The 23,931-nt window shown below is 43.6% G+C and overlaps 1 protein-coding gene across 3 annotated transcripts in view; it reads left to right on the top strand.

Annotated features, from left to right (window-relative positions):
* AAMDC (adipogenesis associated Mth938 domain containing) overlaps positions 1-23,931 on the top strand; it is a 57,945-nt gene that overhangs the window by 31,337 nt on the left and 2,677 nt on the right. For all 3 annotated transcript variants that reach the window (XM_068266768.1, XM_068266767.1, XM_068266766.1), the window contains exon 3: positions 3,280-3,375. In XM_068266768.1, coding sequence (XP_068122869.1) covers positions 3,280-3,375 — 96 coding nt within the window. The remainder of the gene's footprint in view (positions 1-3,279; positions 3,376-23,931) is intronic.

Here is a 23,931-nt window from a genome sequence, read left to right as displayed (position 1 = left end):
CATATAGTATTAACATTTCTAGTATTTCAGAGGCTATTAAACCATTAGCAGCTTTGAAAGCATTCTCTCGATTGAGATAAGTGCATTGCTTTTGACCTCAGCTGGCAGAAATGATTGTGCTGTAAATTCTTGGAATGCTTTTATGTCTCCCTGCTAGCAGAAAATATAGAAACTGAAAGCAGAAGTCCTCTGTTTATTGTCTCACACTGCCCCCTAGTGACAAGTGGCCATAAATACACATTACTGTAGTACTAATTTTTAACAAGGAAGTGGAAATGTAGAAATAACAATGTGCTAAAATAAATTGGCCAGGAGCACTTGCAAGCATCTAAATCAGGCTTTCTCAACCAGGGTTCCTTGAGTAGTCTGCAGGGATTCCCTGGTATTTTTCCCCCATCGTGGGGGGGGAAGTATAATAGAGCACACTAATAGGGGATACTGAGAAAAAGAAACACTGAATTGGGGGTCAGAATAATAATGAGCACATTATTAAAAAGCACTAGAATAAGGGGACAGTATAATAAGGGGCACTGTAATGGGGAGTAGAGGGAAAAAAATGACCAACTATTGAAGTCCATGCCTCTTGCAAAATAAAGCAGGGGTTCCTTGAGATCAAAAAAATATTTGCTGGGGTTCCTCTAGGGTAAAAAGGTCGAGAAAGGCTGCTCTATATACATTGGCTGCTAAAGGTTTTAACCACTTGCATTACTCCTTTTAGTCCACGTTCACGTGACTATTAAGTTCCTTAAACAGCGGTTTTAGGAACTTAATGTAAACTGCAGGCATTGCGTTACCATACCGCATCCAGTTGTACCGCAACAAACCCACCACACTGTGAATGTCATATAGGTGCCATGTTACAAAGCAGCCATTACACTGCATCACAACGCACCACTGTGAACGTGGCCTTAAAGAAAACCTGTAACTAAAATAAGTTCCCCTGGGGGGTACTCGCCTCCGGTGGGGGAAGCCTCCGCATCCTATCGAGGCTTCCCCCGTCCTCCTGTGTCCCATGGTTGTCTTGCAGTGCCCTTCAGAACAGCGGGGATGTAAATATTTACCTTCCCGGCTCCAGCACAGGTGCAGTATCGACTCTCCGCTCGGAGATAGGTGGAAATAGCCGATCGCTGTCGGTCTGCTCTACTGCGTAGGCACAAGTCTCCTGGACCTGTGTAGTAGAGTGGACCCGACAGAGATCGGCTATTTCCGCCTATCTCCGTGCTGAGAGCTGCAACAGCGCCCCCACTGGAGCCAGGGAAGGTAAGTAAATCAAGCCTTCTTAGGCTTGTCCTGCCAGGATTGTGGGACGCTTCGGTGGAGCCAGCACTGGATTGTCTGCAGCTACAGGCATGGGGGAAGCCTCATTGTGACCCTGAGGCTTCCACCTCCCGAGGGGATTTTTTTTTTTTTTTTTTTTATTCTCTTTAAAGGGAACCTTAACTGAGAGGGATATGGATGCTTCCTTTTAAACAATACAAGTTGCCTGGCAGTCCTGCTGATCTCTTTGGCTGCAGGTAGTGTCTGAATCACACACCTGAAACAAGCATGCAGCTAATCCAGTGTGACTTCAGTCAGAGCACCTGATCGGCATGCTTGTTCAGGGGCTGTGGCTGAAAGCATTAGAGACACAGGATCAGCTGGAGAGTCAGGCAACTGGTATTATTTTAAAAGGAAAAATCCATATCCTTCTCAGTTTAGGTTCCCTTTAAGCTAGGTCCACAGTGGTTGGGTGGTCAGGAGTGTGAAGCCCCTCTTCCCTAAGCTAGAAGTAATTTACATGATGTTCTCAGTTGACTACCTTACAAGCAGACAAAAACTTCAAGTCGCCACAACCTCTGACCTGTGGCCAGTGGCGTCCTGTTAGAATACACAGATTTAGTACCACAGTGAGTTACATCACCTATGCTATGCCAAATTCCATCCCTAGAAAATCTATACCAAATACTGTAGAATTAAAAGTTTGCGTAATATGTAAGTTCCTGCTGAACTGGAACCCGAATCTCTATTGGTGGCAATGGGACTTGTGTGGAGCTACAGAGATTCTGGAGCTGATGGATCTTTGCATAGTCTGATTGAAATCTATTTCAGCAGATGGGAATTGAGCACAAAGTGTTGTGATTGGCCAAATAGTGTTGGCATAGTTTACTACATATTGCAGGTGGCAGTTTTCTGGAGCGCTATGTAGGAAGGGGACAATCTCCTAAAATCAAATTAATATACAATATAGAGCGCTCTACAGTATATAATCAAACAATGTGTATATATAGTCCAACTTCACATAGTCAATCTCCTGTATTCCCTCTGTCTTCAAATGTTCATATGGATAGCTGTAGATATCGGTAACCTCGCAAGAGGGTAGAGAAATAACAAAAACCTATATACTGAAGTTCTGTTGGATCTTCTTATTCATAAAAACCACCCCAGTTCACTCCAGTGTTAGGGCCTACCAATCGTGTACAGGCTTATTCCAGCACACTAAGCAAATTCTCACGTTCACCAGATATTGTGGCTGACCAATTACCGACAGCTCAAATCGTATGCATCTAAATCCATCCAGCTCTTAGGGTACGTTTCCACTCGAGCGAATTGAAATCCTGCATGCAGATTCGCTCAACCAATACAAGTGGATGGCGCCGTTTCCACTTGTCAGGAATTCTGTGCGGCTCGCTATGCAGAAAAAATCTGCACAGCAGAGCCGTCAGAATTCGCACGCCGCACACCCGCACGCGAATCGTCGGTAATGTAACTAAATAGGAAAACTGCAAGCTCTTTAGTCTTGCGGTTTTCCCGGCGTTTCCGCGTGCGATTTCGTCTAAAAACCCATGTCAATGCTCGCCGGCATTGACATGGTTAAAATCGCGTCGTTAAAACCGCGGGCGATTCCGCATGAAAATTTGCATGGAAACGTCAATGAATCCGCAACCGCATGCGGATTCGTTGACGCGGTTTCCGCGAGCAAATCGCGCCGCTCAAGTGGAAACGTACCCTTATGGTATTCCTGGGACTTCTCCATCGGTACCTTATGATTAGATTCCTAAATCCAACAGGACTTTACTATAGTTTACTACAGCCTACTGTAACCCTAGCCATTCGCGAGGGTGTCCACCCAATCACATTAGTCACGTTAGATTAAAGTGGCCTTTTTTTGTTTTGTTGTTTGTCTTGCACAAAACCTTTGCTTACTTTTATGCATCCAAATTACTCAAACCAACACAACATTTAGCTGTTATTGCTCTTGTTCTGTAATGTGTAAATAATGTAAGTTCCAATATCCAACAGCACCATCCAGGCGTGCAGCCTGCAGATGTGGATGAGGTGGTGAAGAAAGGGGTGAAGACGCTGGTGATTGGCCGTGGCATGACTGAGGCACTGCTGGTATGTTGGCAGTAAGAATAAGGATGGACTCTATTACTAGTTACCTGTATAGAACTTTGTGGCATTTGAAATGCATTAAACCCCACGAAACAGATTCCCTTTTGGCTTTAAAACCTTTCCACTCCCATTTTTTGCGATCATCCACGCCTCCCTGTTTTTGTTTTTTGTTTTTTTCCCACTGGGGTGGGGGGTGGGGGGGTATTTGGGATAAGCTACAGCATTTGTATGGTCCATATCTAAGCTGCACAAGTCTCCATAAAAGTGGTCCTGAACTCTTGCACAGTGTGGAAGGAGAACATGTAGAAATACAGTTTTGTATTTAGAGGGTTTAGTCAGTCTAATCTTAACCCCCCCCATCTGTGACTAATCACAACTGTAATTTGATCTGTCAGCTGGCTGCCTCAGCAGAGCAGATAATTTGTAAACAGAGGATGTTAACTCTATGTCTGCTTCCATGAGAGCAGGAAGTAGACACTGCAGATTTCTTGCTGAATTTGTATCAGCTGTAACAAAGCAATGGTGTTTTTTTTTTTTTTTGTTTTTTTTTTGTTTTTTTTAATTTTATAGATGTTGCAGATCTTAGAGCAGAGAGGAAGAACTGAATTCAAGTCCGCTTTGAAGCAGGCCTGAACTCAGAACGTCCTCTCATCTTAAAGATACACAGCAGAATAATAACCTTTAAAAAAAACTTTTCTTTATTTACAGCTGATACAAATCCTAAAATCTGCAGTGTATATAAAAAGGGAGAACCAAGAGCCAAATATAGTGTAGTAGGTACTATTAAATGGGTAAAATAGAAAAGAGTACAAAGTTATACTCGCAAAACAGGGTTACCTCCAGGCAACCACTGTAATAGGCAGGTGAGGAGATTGTCCTGTCCTCACTCAGGGTTAAGAAGTCACTCTCTGTAGATAGGAAGAACAAGGGGTATCCCCCTCCACCAGGGGTGGATATTATGTCTAGTGTAATGGATAACAGAGGCGCCAAAAGGATAAAATAAATGGTTAAAAAATGTTTTGGAGGCAGTTGGTGGACTTACCTCCTGTAAGCAGACACAACAAGCTGTGTATTCAAAAAACAAAGTAGATTTATTGGTACACTCCAGGGTATATTCGCAACGCGTTTCACGGGTATATTCCCGCTTCCTCAGGCAATAATTAACAGGAGTACACACTGAAAGACAGAGACAAATGCAGTGTCCTCAGACTAATGAGCATCATGTTTGGGGGGTGTTATTGAAGCCATTGGTAAGGGGGCATAAAAAGGAGGGGGTCATAAAAAAATATATACCGGGGAGAGGGGGGAAGTTGCCAGGCAGGGAAAGGCCTGCTAGGGTGCTGAATATGGTGGGTGGATTTGGTAGTGGTGGATGGGAGTTGGTGAAGAAAATTAGTGTACATTGGTGGGATGAAATGATGTATGTAGTAGTGTCAACCAACGGTATGGGGTGTGGACACATAAGGGGGGGATGAAAAACCTAGAATAAAATGATAAATGGAAGGTCCTTAAGACTGCACTGGTAAGTCCAAAAGTGTGTGTGTGTGTGTGTGTGTGTGTGTGTGTGTGTGTGTGTGTGGCGTGTCGCAAAAACGGCTTGACCGATTTGAACGAAACTTGGTACACAGATCCCTTACTACCTGGGATGATAGGTTCTGGGGGTCTCGTGGCCCCCCCTGCACACCTGGGTGGAGCTACAAACAGCAAATCAGATTTTACCCATTCAAGTCAATGGAAAAAATGTAAAAGGCTGCCATTCTCACAGTAATCAAGCCACAGTCCCCACACATGGCACAGTTGGTCACTTGGTGACCGAGGTTACAAATCCAGGAAAAGTGGGCGGAGCATAAAACTGCCAATCAAATTTCAGCCATTCATTTAAACGGGAAAATGTAAACTGCAGCCATTCTTAGACTGTTAATCGCAGGGTTCTTAAACTTGGTACACTTGGTCACTGGGTGATTACGATTCAAGAAAATGGGTGGAGCCTGCAACAGCCAATCAAAATTCACCTATTGATTTTCAAGGGGAATATTTAAACTGCTGCTAGTCTTACACTTTTAATGGCAGAGGCTTTAAACCTGCTACAGTCGGTCATTGGGTGACTGGGGTCCAAATTCACTAAAGGGGCCAATCAGATTTCCTTGGTGAATAAACTGCTTCCATTCACATATTATTTTATGCCAGGAACCTGAAAGCTCAAACTTGGTCATTGATTGACTGTGTGTGTGTCAAGGTTACAAAAAGTGGGCAGAGCCAAAAAACTTTTATTGGGAAAATATAAACTGCATCCATTTTTACACCGTTAATGGCAGGGTTCTCAAACTTTGCACAGTTGGTCACTGGGTGACTGAGATTAAGATTTTGGAAGGTGGGTGGAGCCTACAACAGCCAATAAAAATTCACCTTTTGCTTTTCAAAGGGAATATTTCATCTGCTACCATTCTCTTATACTGTGAAAAGCAGATTCCTCAAACCTGGTACAGTTGGTCGCTGGGTGACTGGGGTCCAAATTCGGAAAGGGGGCGGAGCCACAAACAGCCAGATTTGTTTATTTTTCAATGGGAATATACAAAGTATTGATACCAAGGACCCCAAAGCCGATAAACTTGATAACTGAGTGACTGTATGTCAAGGTTAGAAAAAGTGGGCGGTGCCAACAACTACATTTTTAACATTGCATGGTTCACAAACTTTACACAATTGGCCACTGGGTGACTGGGATGAATATTCAGAAATGTGGGTGGAGCCTACAACAGCCAATCAAAATGTACCTATTGATTTTCAAGGGGAATATTCCCATTGCTACCATTCTCACACTGTTAGTGGTAGAGGCCTCAAACCTGATACAGTCAGTCATTGAGTGACTGGGGTCCAAATTCACTAAAGGGGTGGAGCCACAAACAGCCAATCAGATTTGTTAGATTGATTTCAGCCATTCTGTTATTGGCAGGGTTCTCAAACGTGACACAGTTGGCCACTGGGTGACTGGGACTAATATTCAGAAAAGTGGGTGGAGCCTACAGCAGCCAATCAAAATTCACCTTTTGATTTTCAAGGGGAATATTTACATTGCTGCCATTCATGCACTCTTAATGGCAGAGGCCTAAAATCTGCTACAGTCAGTCACTGGGAGACTAGGGTTTAAATTCTGAAGGGATCAGGCCAAAAACAGCCAATTAAATTTGTTTAATTTCAATGGTAAAATGCAAAAATGTTCAAATTCAGTAAAGGTGTGGAGCCAAAAACAGCCAGATTTCTTTGCTGGATAAACTGCTTCCATTAGCACAATTTTGATGCCACGAACCCAAACGCTCACAAACTTGGTCATTGAGTAGTGACTGTGTGTCCAGGTTACAAAAAGTGGGTGGAGTTAAAAACAGATTTTTTTTTTTTTTCAGTAACACTCCAGGACAGGTACACATTGAGACTTGGCTCCTCCCAGGAACAGGAAATATCCGTCAGCCTCTCTATAAATTAAACATGGACCAAGGGTCAGGCAGTATTGGATATTTCCTGGTCCAGGAACCAGGTCTCTCTATGTGCTTGCTGTCCCGGAGAGCCTGGGTGGCTAGGGAATGTGTTGGCACAGAGCAGCATGCTCTCTGGATACAGAGTATCTGCTGTCCCTGGAAGTACCTGTGGGGTTGCCTTAAGGTAGCTGCTTCCAGAGGGATATTGCGCCCTGTTGGTCGGCCTGGATGATGGATAGGCATCGCTTCAGGAGGGGCCGCTCTGAGGACACACCAAGCGGAGGCAGCGGCACGATAGTGGCGTCCGACAGATAAGCATGGCGGAGGCGGTTTGCCGAAGTCTCTCGGCCGCGACCTCGGGGAGAACTCCCGGGTCGCGTGACGCCACTACCGGTTTGCCGGGTGGAGAGGAGTGGCTGTCCGGAGTCCCAGCGTCTGGCACATCGTGGAAGGATGTCGGAGATAGAGCAGGAGCCAGGACGGGTAAGATTGCTCTGCTGGGACCCGGGCTGCGGTGGTGACTCTTGTGGGAGCGCTTTTTTCCGCATGCAGCAATTTGTTTGGTGGTATGTTGTGCTGCACAAAGGCATTGCTTTGTGAAACAGATTATGCATCATCTTGTTTAGCAATGTGCTCACACTTTTCTACTGTGTTAAAGAGTAATATGATAAGTTGTGAGGATTTGATTTAATGACTTTTTTGTGTTTTCATTTAAAGTCTGCAAATGAATTACATTTTCCATGCATTTTTTGTGTAGGAAAGCTGAAAGTGTTTATACTACTTGATTAACAGATATAAGCATACTTAAGCAGATATAACTATTTGTTTGTGCATTGGGCTTTAAAGCTAATTTATGTGGAACAAAATATTGTTTTGTGTTTTTTGCAGGGCACTTCCACTAATGTACCTGACCCTGCTAAACTAATTAAACAGTGCCCTGTGTGTAATTCAAAAGTCAATCCTGCATTAACAAAACTGCTGTGCAGAGATTGCACTTACAAAGTAATGAGGCAGGAATCTGCATCTCAAAGAGACATACAAGTTTTGAGATGAGATTTAAAAGATACTTTAAAGATATTTAAAGCTACTACTCTACCTTCTAAACCTGAAACACCAGCTAATACTCAAGCTGATAAGGCGACTCTGCCTCAGGTGTCAGAAGTCATTAAGCATAAAAAAGCTACTAGGAAGACTAATAAACCAATTAATGTTTCTGATGAAGAGGAAATTAGTGATAATGATGGTGATTCTGCAAACTCTAATGAGGGGCAAGAAATATAAAATAAACCGTCAAAGTTTAAATTCCCTGTGGCGGAAACTGACATTTTATTAACGGCCATATATGAAGATTTAAATTTAAGTAAAACAGTTACTGAACCTGCTTCAATGCATGATGAATTATATGAAGGTATGGAAAATCCACAAGAGCTGTGTTTTCCAGTTCATCAATCAACCTTATTACAAGTAAATGGAAGAACCCCATTAGAAAGTTATTCATGTCTAGGGGGATTAAAAGACCGTTTCCGTTTTCTGAGAAAGATTGCAAAATGTGGGACAAAAATCCTAAACTATATGCAACTTTTTCTAAAGTCAATAAGGATGATGAATTGGCCTTTGAGGATCTTGGACACTTAAAGGACCAATCAGATAAAAAGATTGAATATGTATTTAAAATACTGTGGCCTGCTATCTGTGCTAACTTCAGGCCTTCAGCTGCTACAACCTGTGTAGCAAGAGTGATAGCACTGTGGTTGCAGCAATTGGAAGATATTAATAAGGATACATCTAAAGATCAATTAATAAACTCCAAGACAGCAATGCATAAGGCAATTGCTTATATAATTGACGCAGCTTCAGAGTCAATAAGGTTAACAGCAAAAGCAGCGGGTATTTCTAATGTAGCAAGAAGAAATGTATGGATTAAAACATTGCATGGAAGTATGACATATAAAAATAGTCTGTTCCATTCCAGTAGTGGGTGATATTTTTTTCGACCCAGAATTAGTTCTTGAAAGAACTGCTAATAGAAAGAAATTGTTCCCTAAAAAGAGACAATTTAAACAGGGGAAGAGGTGTTTTTTTTTTTTCGTCGAAACAGACAAACATAAAAACCAGAAAAGAAGAAAGACTTGGTCTTTCAATAAAGATCTATCTATCTATCTATCTTTCTCTAACCATTCTAGTGTATGGCCTTGAAATGAGAGACTCCAGGCTCCTCCTCCTGATGAAACACAATCAGCAAGAAGTTTAAAATACCCCACCCCGCCCCTCTACCTTCAGTATTCTTGTGTTTCCGGCCTACCAGGGGACACAGTCAGCTTCCAGATAGTCTGGATATTGTTATGCAGGTGGATGTTGGGGGAACACTGTCCTTTCCTGGCCTGTGATCAGGCGTTGGGAGAGTGATTCCTAACCTGTACCTAACGGAATATCTATGTATCTACTGGATGGCCATGCGTGCATACGGACAAACTTAAGTTTTGGGAGATGCAGCACGGCGTCCGCCTCCAGGTATCGGCTCCACGCTGAGGTCCATGCGGCTGCCAGGCAGAGGACTAGAAGGCTGGAGTGATGTGACGTAGGCGCGCGCGGCGCATAAATGCGTCATTATATGCGGCTGGGAGGCGGAGCTATGCGGAGGGCTCGGCTTACCATAAAAGGAAAACGCCGTAGACTCCAGCAGGAAGCGGACACGCGGCCATTAAAGAGCGCGGCTTCCGGCGGCCCCCACCGCAAAGCTATGGAGCAGGTGACGGGTGTGGAGGCTGCTAGAACACGACCACTCCCGCAGGCAGCTCGGCGGTGGTAATTTATACAGCTGCTATGTGGGAATTTTTTCTTGTGTACAATGCAGACAAACTCAGGCTGATGGCAGATTGTCTTTTGTTTTATTTTAAGGACAAGGCTGATAGTAAGGCTAGAAGTAAAAGATAAAACAAATCTTATGCGCTTAGGATAAAACAATATTAAAATTGCAAACGTGGTTCGCGTCTCAATATTGCTGTGGTTACAATAAATTCGAATTATTCTAAAAAGTCCGCGCTCACAATCAAAACTTATAAAACAAATGGAGTCTCACTGTCCTTATTCAGGTTATCCACAGACCATCCGGGTCAGGGTTCACACTGCAAGTGCCCTGGATCCTCCAAGAGTAATGTCAGCCAAGATTCACGTTATATGCAAAAATAGAAACAAAACAAACATAGTGTGGTACTGTATGCACTATGGGATTTTCCAACACCTCTCCAATGTGTAGACCTCCGTCACCTAGCACACCACACCAACTGTGCCTGGACACCCCCCAATGTGCCCGCACTCACCCTGTTGCCCTCCTAAATATCCGGAGGTGGGAATGATAGCTTTTGGGGGTAGAGATCGTCCACACTTTCCGGAGTTCAGCAATCCGCTTGTTCCAAACCCAACACTATGACTAAAAGACACTCTGATAGTGTAAAACCTTTAAAACTTTTAATCATTAAAAAGTAATGCACTCACAAGCAGTAGGAGTATCAAGCGCATATAGGATACAAGGTGCAGTCCCCGGGCAGCTGCCTCAATCCGCGCTGTATCAGATCCACGCTCCTCCACTCGTATTTCCGTGCACTTCCGGATACGTTTGTCTACTGGTCACGTGTGCCGAAGCTCCGCCCAATGCATTTCGTCAATAGATGACTCATCAGGAGTATCATGCGCTTGATACTCCTACTGCTTGTGAGTGCATTACTTTTTAATGATTAAAAGTTTTAAAGGTTTTACACTATCAGAGTGTCTTTTAGTCATAGTGTTGGGTTTGGAACAAGCGGATTGCTGAACTCCGGAAAGTGTGGACGATCTCTACCCCCAAAAGCTATCATTCCCACCTCCGGATATTTAGGAGGGCAACAGGGTGAGTGCGGGCACATTGGGGGGTGTCCAGGCACAGTTGGTGTGGTGTGCTAGGTGACGGAGGTCTACACATTGGAGAGGTGTTGGAAAATCCCATAGTGCATACAGTACCACACTATGTTTGTTTTGTTTCTATTTTTGCATATAACGTGAATCTTGGCTGACATTACTCTTGGAGGATCCAGGGCACTTGCAGTGTGAACCCTGACCCGGATGGTCTGTGGATAACCTGAATAAGGACAGTGAGACTCCATTTGTTTTATAAGTTTTGATTGTGAGCGCGGACTTTTTAGAATAATTAGAAGTAAAAGATGTCCAAACTGCAAGATAAAGTTGGATTCTACATGGCCAAAGAACCTATGTGGAAAATGTACAGATAAAATAATGTCTTCAGAATCGATCTTAAAGGGAACCTTAACTGCTGCGGAAAAATAAATTCACTTACCTGGGGGCTTTCCCAAGCCTCCTGCAGCCGTCCTGTGCCCGCGCCGGTCCTTCGGTGCCCTCCGGTCTCCCTCCGCCGCTAAGTTTCGATTTCGGACGACTGCCAGTCGTCCTGGGGCCTCTTCCGCATTCCTGGTCGTAAACTGCAGTAAAGCGCGTCCGCATGACGCGTTTGACGTCATGCGATGACGCGTTTGGCGTCATGCGGACGCGCTTTACTGCAGTTTACGACAAGGAATGCGGAAGAGGCCCCAGGACGACTGGCAGTCGTCCGAAATCGAAACTTAGCGGCGGAGGGAGACCGGAGGGCACCGAAGGACCGGCGCGGGCACAGGACGGCTGCAGGAGGCTTGGGAAAGCCCCCAGGTAAGTGAATTTATTTTTCCGCAGCAGTTAAGGTTCCCTTTAATGGTGAAAGAATTCATGGAGGCTATGAGACAGGAAATCAGAGGAGAATTGAGAAACTTAAAAGAAAATCTTTCTCAGACTTCTCCACAAAATGAGGGTCAGGAACCTCCAGGGCCGTCTGGGGTTAATATAATTCCGCCACCTCCCAGAAGTTTAGAAGAAGAGGGAGAGGACGAAGGGCAGGCAGTAGAGTCATTAGATGAGTCTAATAAACCCTCTGCAGATGAGTCCGAGACAGATAGTGTTAAACTGCGTACACCTAAATTCCTGTTTGCACCAGAGGAGACACAGGAACTGTTAAAAGCGGTTTACACTACGGAAGATATTAAAGAGGAAACAGCACAGGCTTCAAAGCAGGACAGAGTATATGGGGGTCTTATGCAGCAACAAACTAGAGCATTCCCAGTACACCAGTCTTTAAAGGACATAATTTTAACACAGTGGAAAGAGCCAGAACGTAGACTATTCATACCAAAATCGGCTAAACGCAAGTTTCCCTTTAAACAGGAAGAACAAAACAAATGGATTAAATGTCCAAAGCCTGGGAGTCAGCAGCGTTTGGTTTTAAGACAAATCTGTCGGCTACATGCATATCTAGAAACCTAAAGGTGCCCATACACTCGTCAGATTGGCAGAAGATAGATAAGAAATGCATCTGATGATCTATCTGATGCGTTTTTAGAACATTTTTTACCAGGATAGAATTCCAATAGATTTCAGTTTGAAATCTGTTGAAATTCGATCTGATGGCATTTTTTTGCCATCAGATTTCCATTAAGGCCAATGCAAACTGATAAGCAATCTCATCAGATCGACCTAAATTTTCCACCCTGCTAGTTCGATGGAAATCCATCGAAATCGATCGAAATCGGCCGTCGATCGGTCGATTGGCCAACCGATTTGCGATCGATCGATCGATCGACCGATCGGTCGGCCAGAAAATCGGCTGAGTGTATGGGCTGCTTAAGATTTGGCTAGAGAATTTAATAGACAAGGTGGTAACAAAGGAGCCACTGGAATCTTATTCAGCATCAATTCCAGTGGTGCTCAAAGCAATTTCTTTCTTGGCGGATGCTACAGCTGAAGCCATTAGGATTACAGCCCGTACAACTGCATTATTGAACTCGGCTAGGAGGGCGGTCTGGCTAAAAACATGGGAAGGAGACCTAACCTCAAAGAATAAATTGTGCTCACTCCCATTCGAGGGAGATTTACTGTTTGGGCCTGAGCTGGAAAACATATTAAAAAGGTCAGCGGAAAAAGGAAAACAGTTTCCCAATAAAAAGAGGAGTACGTTTGGTACAAGAGCATTTCACCCGAGAAAAGAGAAAGGAGAACAGCGTAGATCTACATCCTTTCAGAGAAAATGGTTTCCCAAGGGCAGAGGAGGAGGTGGCTTTGTCCTTGGGAGATCAGACCACACAAAAACAACCAAATGACTCAGAGGTGGGAGGGAGATTGAAATATTTTGTGAAGGAATGGGAAAGCATTCACCCAGATATTATTGTTCTAAACATTATAAAGGAGGGCTACCGCCTAGAATTTTCAATTCCGCCTCCGGACAGATTTTTTTCTCAATCCCCTCCCAAAGGATCTAGAAAAAGCAATAGGGATGAGAGCCATGATCTCATCTCTACTAGCAATGAAGGTAATCAGAGAAGTCCCGCTGCAGGAAAGAGGCAGGGGTTTCTATTCTCATATTTTTTTGATAAAAAAGCCGACCGGCAAATTCCGTTTTATTTTAAATCTGAAAAAACTAAATCCATTTTTGAAATACAAAAGGTTCCGGATGGCGAACATCTACTCGGTTCGACAAATCCTAAACAAGGGGGACTATTTTATAAATCTAGATTTACAAGATGCCTACCTACATGTACCAATCTGGGAGAAGCATCAAAAATATTTGAGATTCGCAATAAGGGTGGGCGCACAGATAGAGCATTTTCAGTTTGTAGCCCTCCCTTTTGGAATAGCCTCTGCACCCCGAATATTCACGAAAATTGTGTCAGAGATAGTGGGTCCACTAAGGCTGCAAGGAATTGCACTAATCCCCTACCTGGACGATCTGTTAGTACATGCCCAGTCAAGGGAGGTGCTGGAAAGTCACAAACAAATAGTAGTTCAGACCTTTTCCAGACTAGGATGGCTGATAAATCTTCAGAAATCGAATCTAGAGCCAAGCCAGCAGATAAGATTCCTGGGGTATCAAATAGATTCAACCCAAAGAAAGATTTTTCTCCCTCAAGACAAAATAGAGAAACTAATAGAGACATCATCACAAATAAAGGAACAACAGACAGTTGCAATCAGACAGATAATGAGGCTAGTAGGGTTCATGACATCGGCAATGCCGGCGGTAACATGGGCCCAACTACACAGCAGGAAATTACAAAATTTTCTCCTAGAAAGATGGGACAGGACACAGAAGTCTCTCGACTTAAAAGTAGCAGTCACGGACGAGATAAGAGTCATTAAATTGGTGGATGCAGAGCAGCAACCTACAGCAGGGCAGATTATGGTCACAGCAAAAGGTGGTAAAAATAACGGATGCGAGCAGCAAAGGATGGGGAGCAGTATGCGGCTCGTGGCAGGTTCAGGGGACATGGAGCAAAGAGCAGGAACTAGAATCTTCAGATTCAAGGGAGATGAGAGCAGTTCAGTTGGCATTGCAGAGGTTTCACCAGCAGATTCAGGGAAGAGAAGTGCTAGTGTTGTCAGACATCACCACAGTAGCTTACCGTATTTTTCGGACTATAAGACGCTCCGGACTATAAGACGCACCCAAGTTTAGAGCATAGAAATCATGGAAAAAAAAAATATACTAAACCTGGTGCGTCCATGGTCCAGGAGCATCCTGTATATGTTCTGCCCCAATTATTGTCCCCCTTGTGCCCTCCTTGTACATCTTGTGTCCTTATTTCCTCCTGTATCCCCCATATCCTCCTCTGTCCCTGCATACTCTGTCCTCCAGTGGCTTCTCTCATAAAATCACAGAAACTGCAAACTATTGCCATTAACTAATTAGCTCCTTTAGCAGCTCTTCAGCTGAGTCCTGTCTATAGCAGCAGATCGCAAAGAAATCAGCCTCTCAGCTGGCTGGCCATTAGGATGATCGCATCCTAATATGGAGAGGAAGACAGTGCTACCAGGAAGGTGCCTTGCTGGAGAGATGCTGCTTTTCATTACCAATGCCAGCAGGTGGCTTCCAGCATTCTGTGTCCCTTCCACCTGTCTTTGGCCCCCTCGGGTATCACTGTCCCCCTGCCCATCATCCACTCTGGTGTACACTGTCCCCCCAACCCCCCCTCTGGTGTCTGCTGTCCCCTGCCCATCATCCCCTGTGGTGTCTGCTGTCCCCCCCTCTGGTGTCTGCTGTCCCTGCCCATCATCCCCTCTGGGGTACACTGTTCCCCCTCTGGTGTCTGCTGCCCCCCTCTGGTGTCTGCTGTCCCCTGCTCATCATTCCCTCTGGGGTACACTATCCCCCCTTTGGTATCCCTGTCCCCTGCCCATCATCCCCTCTGGTGTACACTGTCCCCCACCCCCCTCTCTGGTATCGCTGTCCCCCATCCCCGTGACCCCTCTGGTGTCTGTCATCCCCTCTGGTGTATACTGTCCCCCCCCCCCTCTGGTATCGATGTCCCCATCCTCGTGACCCCTCTGCTGTCCTCTGTCCCTTTAAAATAGATAACGAGAGCGCTGCAGATTACTAGCAAGTACCGGTATTTTATATACACACCGAGGGAAGGGGCCACACATCTTCACATATCCCTCCTCCACTCCGGTGTCCTTTGCCCCCCGACAGAAAACGCTGAAGGTTACCGGCATGTTTTTTCAGAACACGGGAAGGAGCCACACAGCTTCAGAACGCAATGCCCAATCAGGCAGGGGGCGCTGCGCGAGCCGGCCAATCACAGACTTCCCGATAGTCTCGAGGGCGGGACAAGGGCTCTATCAGTCGGGCTGGTGATTGGGAGGAAGCAGTGAGAAGAGAGAGCTGTGATTGGCCGTCTCGCACAGCGCCCCCTGCCTGATTGGGTATTGCGTTCCGATGCTGTGTGGCTCCTTCCCGTGTTCTGAAAAAACTTGCCGGTAACCTGCAGCGTTCTCTATCAGGGGGGCAAAGGACACCGGCATGGAGGAGGGATATGTGAAGATGTGTGGCCCCTTCCCTCGGTGTGTATATACCGGTACTCGCTAGTAATCTGCAGCGCTCTCGTTATCTATTTTAAAGGGACAGAGGACATCAAAGGGGTCACGGGGATGGGGACAGCGATACCAGAGGGGGGGGGGGCAGTGTACACCAGAGGGGATAACAGCAGACACCAGAGGGGTCAAGGGGAAGGACAGTGGCAGTCACAAAATTTAGTATTCGGACTATAGGACGCACCAACTTTTCCCCCCCACCTTTGGGGGAGAAAAAGTGCGTCTTATAGTCCGAAAAATACGGTATATAAACAAGCAAGGGGGAACGAGAGTTCAGGGTCTGTTGAACATAAGTATGCAGATGCTAGAGTGGGTAGAAAAAAGGGCACTATCAATCTCAGCGGTTCACATAAAGGGCAGCCTAAACACGGAGGCAGACTATCTCAGCAGGAACACGATAGAACAGTCAGAGTGGGCCCTAAATCAGGAGATATTCGAACAGATTCAGGAAAGATGGACAGAGGCAGAGATAGACCTGTTCGCTAGTCCAAGGAACAAAAAGTTGAAAAAATTCATGTCACTGTACAAGAACAGTCAAGCAGTGGCCATAGATGCACTGTCTCAACCCTGGCCATACAGGACAGTATATGTGTTCCCACCGATACAGTTGATAGCAAAAATACTAGTAAAGTGGGAAGAGGAAAACGTGAACATGATTTTAGTAGCACCCTGGTGGCCCAAGAGAGTGTGGTTCAGCCACCTATGGAGAGAAGCAGGAGGTACCTCAGGCTACCAGACAGGAAAGACCTTCTACATCAAGGTCCCTTATATCATCCAAATCCGGAAGTATTCAGTTACACAGCTTGGTATCTGAGGAAGAGGTCCTAAGAGCTAAGGGGCTGTCGGAAGAGGTAATAAAGACCCTTCTGAAGTGTAGAAAGCCAGTCACGCAAAAGATCTACAGTAAGATGTGGAAGGCATATGTAGCATGGTGCAGGAAAAAGAATAGTTTCAAATTCCATTTCAGACATTTTAGAATTTCTCCAGCAGGGGGTAGAAATGGGCCTTGCAGTAAGCACATTAAGAGTACAGTGTAGAGCATTATCTTTCTTTTTAGACAAACAGCTGGCTAGGGTCACGCTGATTAAAGATTTTTTTTTTTTAAGGCCGTGGAGAGATCAAGACCAGTTAAATTGAAAGTTGCACCACAGTGGGACTTGCCGTTAGTGTTGCAGATGTTAATGGACAAACCATACGAGCCATTGGAAGAATTAGATATTGGAAGGCTTACGCTTAAAGCTTTATTCTTAACAGCAATTACCACGGCAAAAAGAGTAAGCGATATGCAGGCTTTTTCTATTAAGGAACCTTTTCTAACAATCTTGGAGGACAAGATAGTGTTATTGCCGGATCCTAATTTTCTCCCAAAGGTGGTCTCTGACTTCCATAGGACTCAGCAGGTCATTTTACCTTCCTTTTGTCAGAGTCCGGCAAATGAAAAAGAAAAGAAATACAGCTTCCTGGATGTAAGGCGGACTATACTTTAATATCTCAAAAAGACGAGAGAATTTAGAAAAACCAGCCACCTCTTTGTAACATACACAGGACCTAACGGGTACACAGGCTTCAAAAACAACACTCGCAAGGTGGCTAAGGAAAGTTATTAGTGAAGCATATCAAATAGGAGGCAAGGAAGCACCGCACAAAGTCACGGCACATTCCTCTAGATCAATGGCCACTTCATGGGCAGAGAAGGCAGGCGCATCACTGCAGCAGATATGCCAGGCAGCCACTTGGAAGACCCTGACAACGTTTATGAGGCACTACAGAATAGATGTTTTATCGGGGCAAGATATGATTTTTGGCCGTAAGGTGTTACAGGCAGCAGTCCCTCCCTGATGTAAGTGGAGATTACTTGTCTGTCTCTCATTTCAAGGCCATACACTAGAATGGTTAGAGAAAGTTTAGTTTAGACTCACCAGTAATGGTGTTTCTAACCATTCTAGGGTATGGCGTACATCTTCCCTCCCTCTTTTCTATCTTCTAAGCTAAAGCACACTTGGGTGTGATATTATATAAAGTCAGCAGTTAGGGCACTGGGGGGTGTCTTGGTGGCCTTATTTCTTGTTGACGTACTGAAGGTAGAGGGGCGGGGTGGGGTCTTTTAAACTTCTTGCTGATTGTGTTTCATCAGGAGGAGGAGCCTGGAGTCTCTCATTTCAAGGCCATACCCTAGAATGGTTAGAAACGCCATTACCGGTGAGTCTAAACTAAACTATATCTATCTATCTATCTATCTATCTATATATCTATATCTACAGTGGAGGAAATAATTATTTGACCCCTCACTGATTTTGTAAGTTTGTCCAATGACAAAGAAATGAAAAGTCTCAGAACAGTATCATTTCAATGGTAGGTTTATTTTAACAGTGGCAGATAGCACATCAAAAGGAAAATCGAAAAAATAACCTTAAATAAAAGATAGCAACTGATTTGCATTTCATTGAGTGAAATAAGTTTTTGAACCCCTACCAACCATTAAGAGTTCTGGCTCCCACAGAGTGGTTAGACACTTCTACTCAATTAGTCACCCTCATTAAGGACACCTGTCTTAACTAGTCGCCTGTATAAAAGACACCTGTCCACAGAATCAATCAATCAAGCAGACTCCAAACTCTCCAACATGGGAAAGACCAAAGAGCTGTCCAAGGATGTCAGAGACAAAATTGTAGACCTGCACAAGGCTGGAATGGGCTACAAAACCATTAGCAAGAAGCTGGGAGAGAAGGTGACAACTGTTGGTGCGATTGTTCGAAAATGGAAGGAGCACAAGATGACCATCAATCGACCTCGCTCTGGGGCTCCACGCAAGATCTCACCTCGTGGGGTGTCAATGGTTCTGAGAAAGGTGAAAAAGCATCCTAGAACTACATGGGAGGAGTTAGTGAATGACCTCAAATTAGCAGGGACCACAGTCACCAAGAAAACCATTGGAAACACATTACACCGCAATGGATTAAAATCCTGCAGGGCTCGCAAGGTCCCCCTGCTCAAGAAGGCACATGTGCAGGCCCGTCTGAAGTTTGCCAATGAACACCTGAATGATTCTGTGAGTGACTGGGAGAAGGTGCTGTGGTCTGATGAGACCAAAATAGAGCTCTTTGGCATTAACTAAACTCGCTGTGTTTGGAGGAAGAAAAATGCTGCCTATGACCCCCAAAACACCGTCCCCACCGTCAAGCATGGGGGTGGAAACATTTTGCTTTGGGGGTGTTTTTCTGCTAAGGGCACAGGACAACTTAATCGCATTAACGGGAAAATGGACGGAGCCATGTATCGTGAAATCCTGAACGACAACCTCCTTCCCTCTGCCAGGAAACTGAAAATGGGTCGTGGATGGGTGTTCCAGCACGACAATGACCCAAAACATACAGCAAAGGCAACAAAGGAGTGGCTCAAGAAGAAGCACATTAAGGTCATGGAGTGGCCTAGTCAGTCTCCGGACCTTAATCCAATAGAAAACCTATGGAGGGAGCTCAAGCTCAGAGTTGCACAGAGACAGCCTCGAAACCTTAGGGATTTAGAGATGATCTGCAAAGAGGAGTGGACCAACATTCCTCCTAAAATGTGTGCAAACTTGGTCATCAATTACAAGAAACGTTTGTCCTCTGTGCTTGCAAACAAGGGTTTTTCCACTAAGTATTAAGTCTTTTATTGTTAGAGGGTTCAAAAACTTATTTCACTCAATGAATTGCAAATCAGTTGCTATCTTTTATTTAAGGTTATTTTTTCGATTTTCCTTTTGATGTGCTATCTGCCACTGTTAAAATAAACCTACCATTGAAATGATACTGTTCTGAGACTTTTCATTTCTTTGTCATTGGACAAACTTACAAAATCAGTGAGGGGTCAAATAATTATTTCCTCCACTGTATATATCTAGTTTCAAAACTCCTGCAACACAAAATAGGCAGTGACAATCTGAAAGTGTGAAGTCATAGACTTGATAAGGAGAGGTTACCGCATCGTATTCCAGTCAAGACCTCCGAAAAAAAAAAAAAGTTTGGTCACCAAAGAGTTAACTTTGCCTAACATCAGGAAATGTTACAAGAGATTATCACAGACATGCTAGATAGAAAAGTGGTATCAGTGGTGCTTCTATTCAGTGGTGCTTCTATTCAGAGGCGAGGGCTTCTATTCAGAAGTATTTCTGATCCAAAAGCCGTCAGGAAAATGCAGAATAATATTGAATTTAGAATGCAAAACCAATCCACCCATACATAAAATACGAAAAGTTTCGTATGGAGTCGATTTACTCAATAACAAAACTTCTGATACCAAATGGCTTTATGGCAAGCATATATCTTCAGGATGCTTATTGACATATACCAATCGAGTTAAAATCTCGAGCGTTCCTAAGATTTGCAGTACAAATGGAAAAAGGGGTTCAGCACTTTTAGTGTTGCTGCCTCCCATTTGGCATAACATCAGCTTCAAAATTACAAATGTTATGGTAGAATTGATTGCTGCAATGCACAGAATACGCCTTATCATAATACCTTACCTGGACGATCTTCTGATAGTGGCAAAAAACATTAAAAGAACTAGAGGAACACAGACTGTATTACATCAACTGCAGGAGGCAAGCTGGATAGTGAGCAAAGAGAAATCGCAGCTTGTTCCAACGCAGAGTATTTTGTTTCTGGGGTTTATAATAGATTCAGTACAACAAAAGATATTTCTTCCACAGGAAAAGATACAGAAGATTGTAAACAAAGTGGGAACGTTCAATGCATGTCAGTCAGTAACACTCAGACAAATCATGCAGCTTCTGGGTCTTCTGTCTTCAGTTGTGCCAGGAATTCAGTGGGCTCTGAAGCATACCAGTATTCTACAATCTTGGATGTTACCAATTGGAACAAACAGGATACACTAGACAATATGGTGGCAATGGATCCCCAAGTAAAAAAGTTTACGATGGTGGCCAGTAATTCAAAACCTCACACAAGGCAACAGATGCAAGTTTGTCAGGATGTGGGGCACATGTGGCCACCTTTCAGGTTCAGGGTGTCTGGAATCAGTCAACGATGGAACACTCGTCGAACTTCAGGGAACTGATGGCGGCAAAAATGGCACTAATCAGCACATTATATATTCTGAAAGCGTGACATGTTCAAGTACAATCAGACAATGCAACTGTGGTAGCATATCTGAATCGCAAGGGGGGAACCAGGTCATTATTTTTTACCTTGGAGATCCTCGCCATAGCAGACTGAAACTTGCTATCCCTAACAGCAGTGCACCTGAAGGGGTCGCTCAATGTTCTGGCAGATCAGTTAAGCAGACTCCAGATAACGAACACATGGTAGTCTCTGAATCAGAGTTTATGCGAAATAATTGTGAGAAAATGGGGCCAGTCCAACTGGACTTATTCGCAAACAAATCCAACAGGAAGTGCAAACAGTTACATTCCCTTAATATGATGGACAATCCTGTAGCAATTGATGCCCTGAATCTGATATGGAATCAGAATGTAGTATATGCCTTTCCACCATGAAATCTATTTCCTCTAGTGCTTCAAAAGTTGATGAAATCAGACTGTCACATGATTCTCATTGCTACTAACTGGCCTAAGAGAGCATGGTATCCGCTTCTCCTATCAATGTTAATAGACCAACCATGAGAAATACCAGTGTCAGAGAACATGACAAAGGTACAAGACCAGGCTGTAGCAAACCTAGAACAGTGAAAACTTACAGCGTAGTTTCTGAAAGGGCAGTGCTTGAAGTCAAGGGATTGTCCTCAAAAGTAGTTAATACTCTCTTAAATAGTAGAAAAGGCAATACTCGTCTAATATACCAAAAGTATTGAAACTTTTATTTTGTGGTTAGAAAACTCTAATTTTTAGTCAACAGAAATGGCTACAATTTTAGAATTTCTGCAGGAGGGCGTAGGAAAAAGGTTGGCCTTAAATACAACTAAGGTCCAGATTTCTACCCTATCAGTTTTTTGTGTGGATAAAAAGTTTGCTTTAGACCCTTTTTATAATCAGATTTGTGAAATCAAGAGAAAAAACAGACCAGTTATGGTTAAACAATTCCTGAAATGGGATTTATCTTTAGTGTCGCAAGCATTGACATCTGAGTTTAATGAAGATTCATTAAAAATGTGTACTCTTAAAACAGTATTTTTGGTAGCGATCACTTCCATCTAGGCGCATTAGTGAACTCCAAGCTCTCTCATACAAAGAACCATATTGTTCCTCCTTTAATGATCGAGGATTCTCCGGACAAGCCCAGAATTCCTACCAAAGGTTGGTGACATGTTCCACAGAACACATGTGATCGTATTACCATCTTTCTGTATTAATCCAAAATCAGAAAAAGAAAACCTTATAACTTACCTGGAGAAAGTTAGAGTTCAGAAAATCAGAATTACTGTTCATAAATGATGCAGGAAAATCCAAAGGATTAAAAACCTCTACAAAAACAATTGCCAAAGGGATCAAAGATTGTATTCTGGAGGCATACAAATTATGGGTAAGGATCCTCCAGGTAACTTAAAGGCCCATTACACCAGGGCAGCCACAACAACGTGGGCTTACAGGGCAGGTGCTTCACCGCTGAACATCTGCAAGGCTGCGACCTGGAAGAGTTTGGGAACCTTCAGGAAGCACTATCGATTGGACCGGATAACGGAGACCGATCAAGGCTTCGGAAGAACTGTCTTAAAGGCAGTTAGCCCATCCTAAGGTTGGTGATTGATTTCTTGCTGATCATCTCAATGTGTACCTGTCCTGGAGTGTTACTAGAAAAAACAGGAGTTAGCTTACCTGGTAACGACATTTTAAGTAACACTCCAGGACAGGTGGGGGTACCCACCCCCATATATATCATATATTGCATGATATACATGTTATATTATATGTATTCTAATGTAATATAGTAGGGTTATGTTAATGTATATTGTTCTGTTCCTTGATGATATACTGCCTGACCCTTGGTCCATGTTTAATTTATAGAGAGGCTGACGGATATTTCCTGTTCCTGGGAGGAGCCAAGTCTCTCAATGTGTACCTGTCCTGGAGTGTTACTTAATTTACCAGGTAAGCTAACTCCTGGTTTCTGGGAAATTGTAAACTGCAGCCCTTCTTCACTGTTAATGGCAGGGTTCTTAAACTTAGCATAGCTGGTTACTGGGTGACTGGGATTAATATTTAGAAAGGTGGGAGGAGTCTAAAAATGGCAATCAAAAATCACATGTCACTTTTCAAGGAGAATATTAAAATTGCTGCCATTCTTGCACTTATGGCACAAGCCTCAAACCTGGTACAGTTGGTCATTGGGTCACTGGGGTTCAAATTCAGAAAAGGGGACAGAGCCACAAACGGTGAATCAGATTTGTTTCATTTCATGGGAATATACAAATTATTGATGCCCAAGGACCCCAGAGCTCACAAACTTGGTCATTGAGTAGTGACTTTGTGTCCAGGTTACAAAAAGTGGGCGGAGCCAAAAACAAATTTCACTGGGAAAGTGTAAACTGCAGCCCTTCTTACACTGTTCATTTCAGGGTTCCCAAACTTTGCCCAGATGGTCACTGAGTGACTGAGATTAATATTCAAGGAAGTGGGTGGAGCCTATAATAGCCAATCAAAATTCACCTGTTGATTTTCAAGTGGAATATTTAAAGAGACAATGAAGCGAAAAAAAATTATATGATTTGTATGTGTAGTACAGCTAAGAAATAAAACATTAAGATCAGATACATCAGTCTAATTGTTTCCAGTACAGGAACAGTTAAAAAACTCCAGTTGTTATCTCTATGCAAAAAAGCAATTAAGCTCTGCGACTTTCAAAGTAGTGGAGAGGGCTGTTATCTGACTTTTTTTATTCTCTCAAGTGTTATTCAACTATTTACTTTTCCTCTGCCAGAGGAGAGTTCATTAGTTCACAGACTGCTCTGAAGGAATCATTTTGAATTCTGAGTTGTGTAATCTGCACATGTTATAGAATGATGCAATGTTAGAAAAAACACTATATATACCTGAAAATAAAAATATGAGAATATTTTCTTTGCTGCTAAACTTCTAGCAATTATTCATAGTACACAACCAATTCATTATATCATATATTTTTTTTTCGCTTCAGTGTCTCTTTAAATTGCTGCCATTTTTACACTGTTAATAGCAGATGCCTCAAAC

Source organism: Hyperolius riggenbachi, chromosome 2 (genome assembly GCF_040937935.1).
Source record: "Hyperolius riggenbachi isolate aHypRig1 chromosome 2, aHypRig1.pri, whole genome shotgun sequence".
In the NCBI taxonomy this organism is placed as follows: domain Eukaryota; kingdom Metazoa; phylum Chordata; class Amphibia; order Anura; family Hyperoliidae; genus Hyperolius; species Hyperolius riggenbachi.
This window is presented reverse-complemented; position numbering and strand designations above follow the sequence as displayed.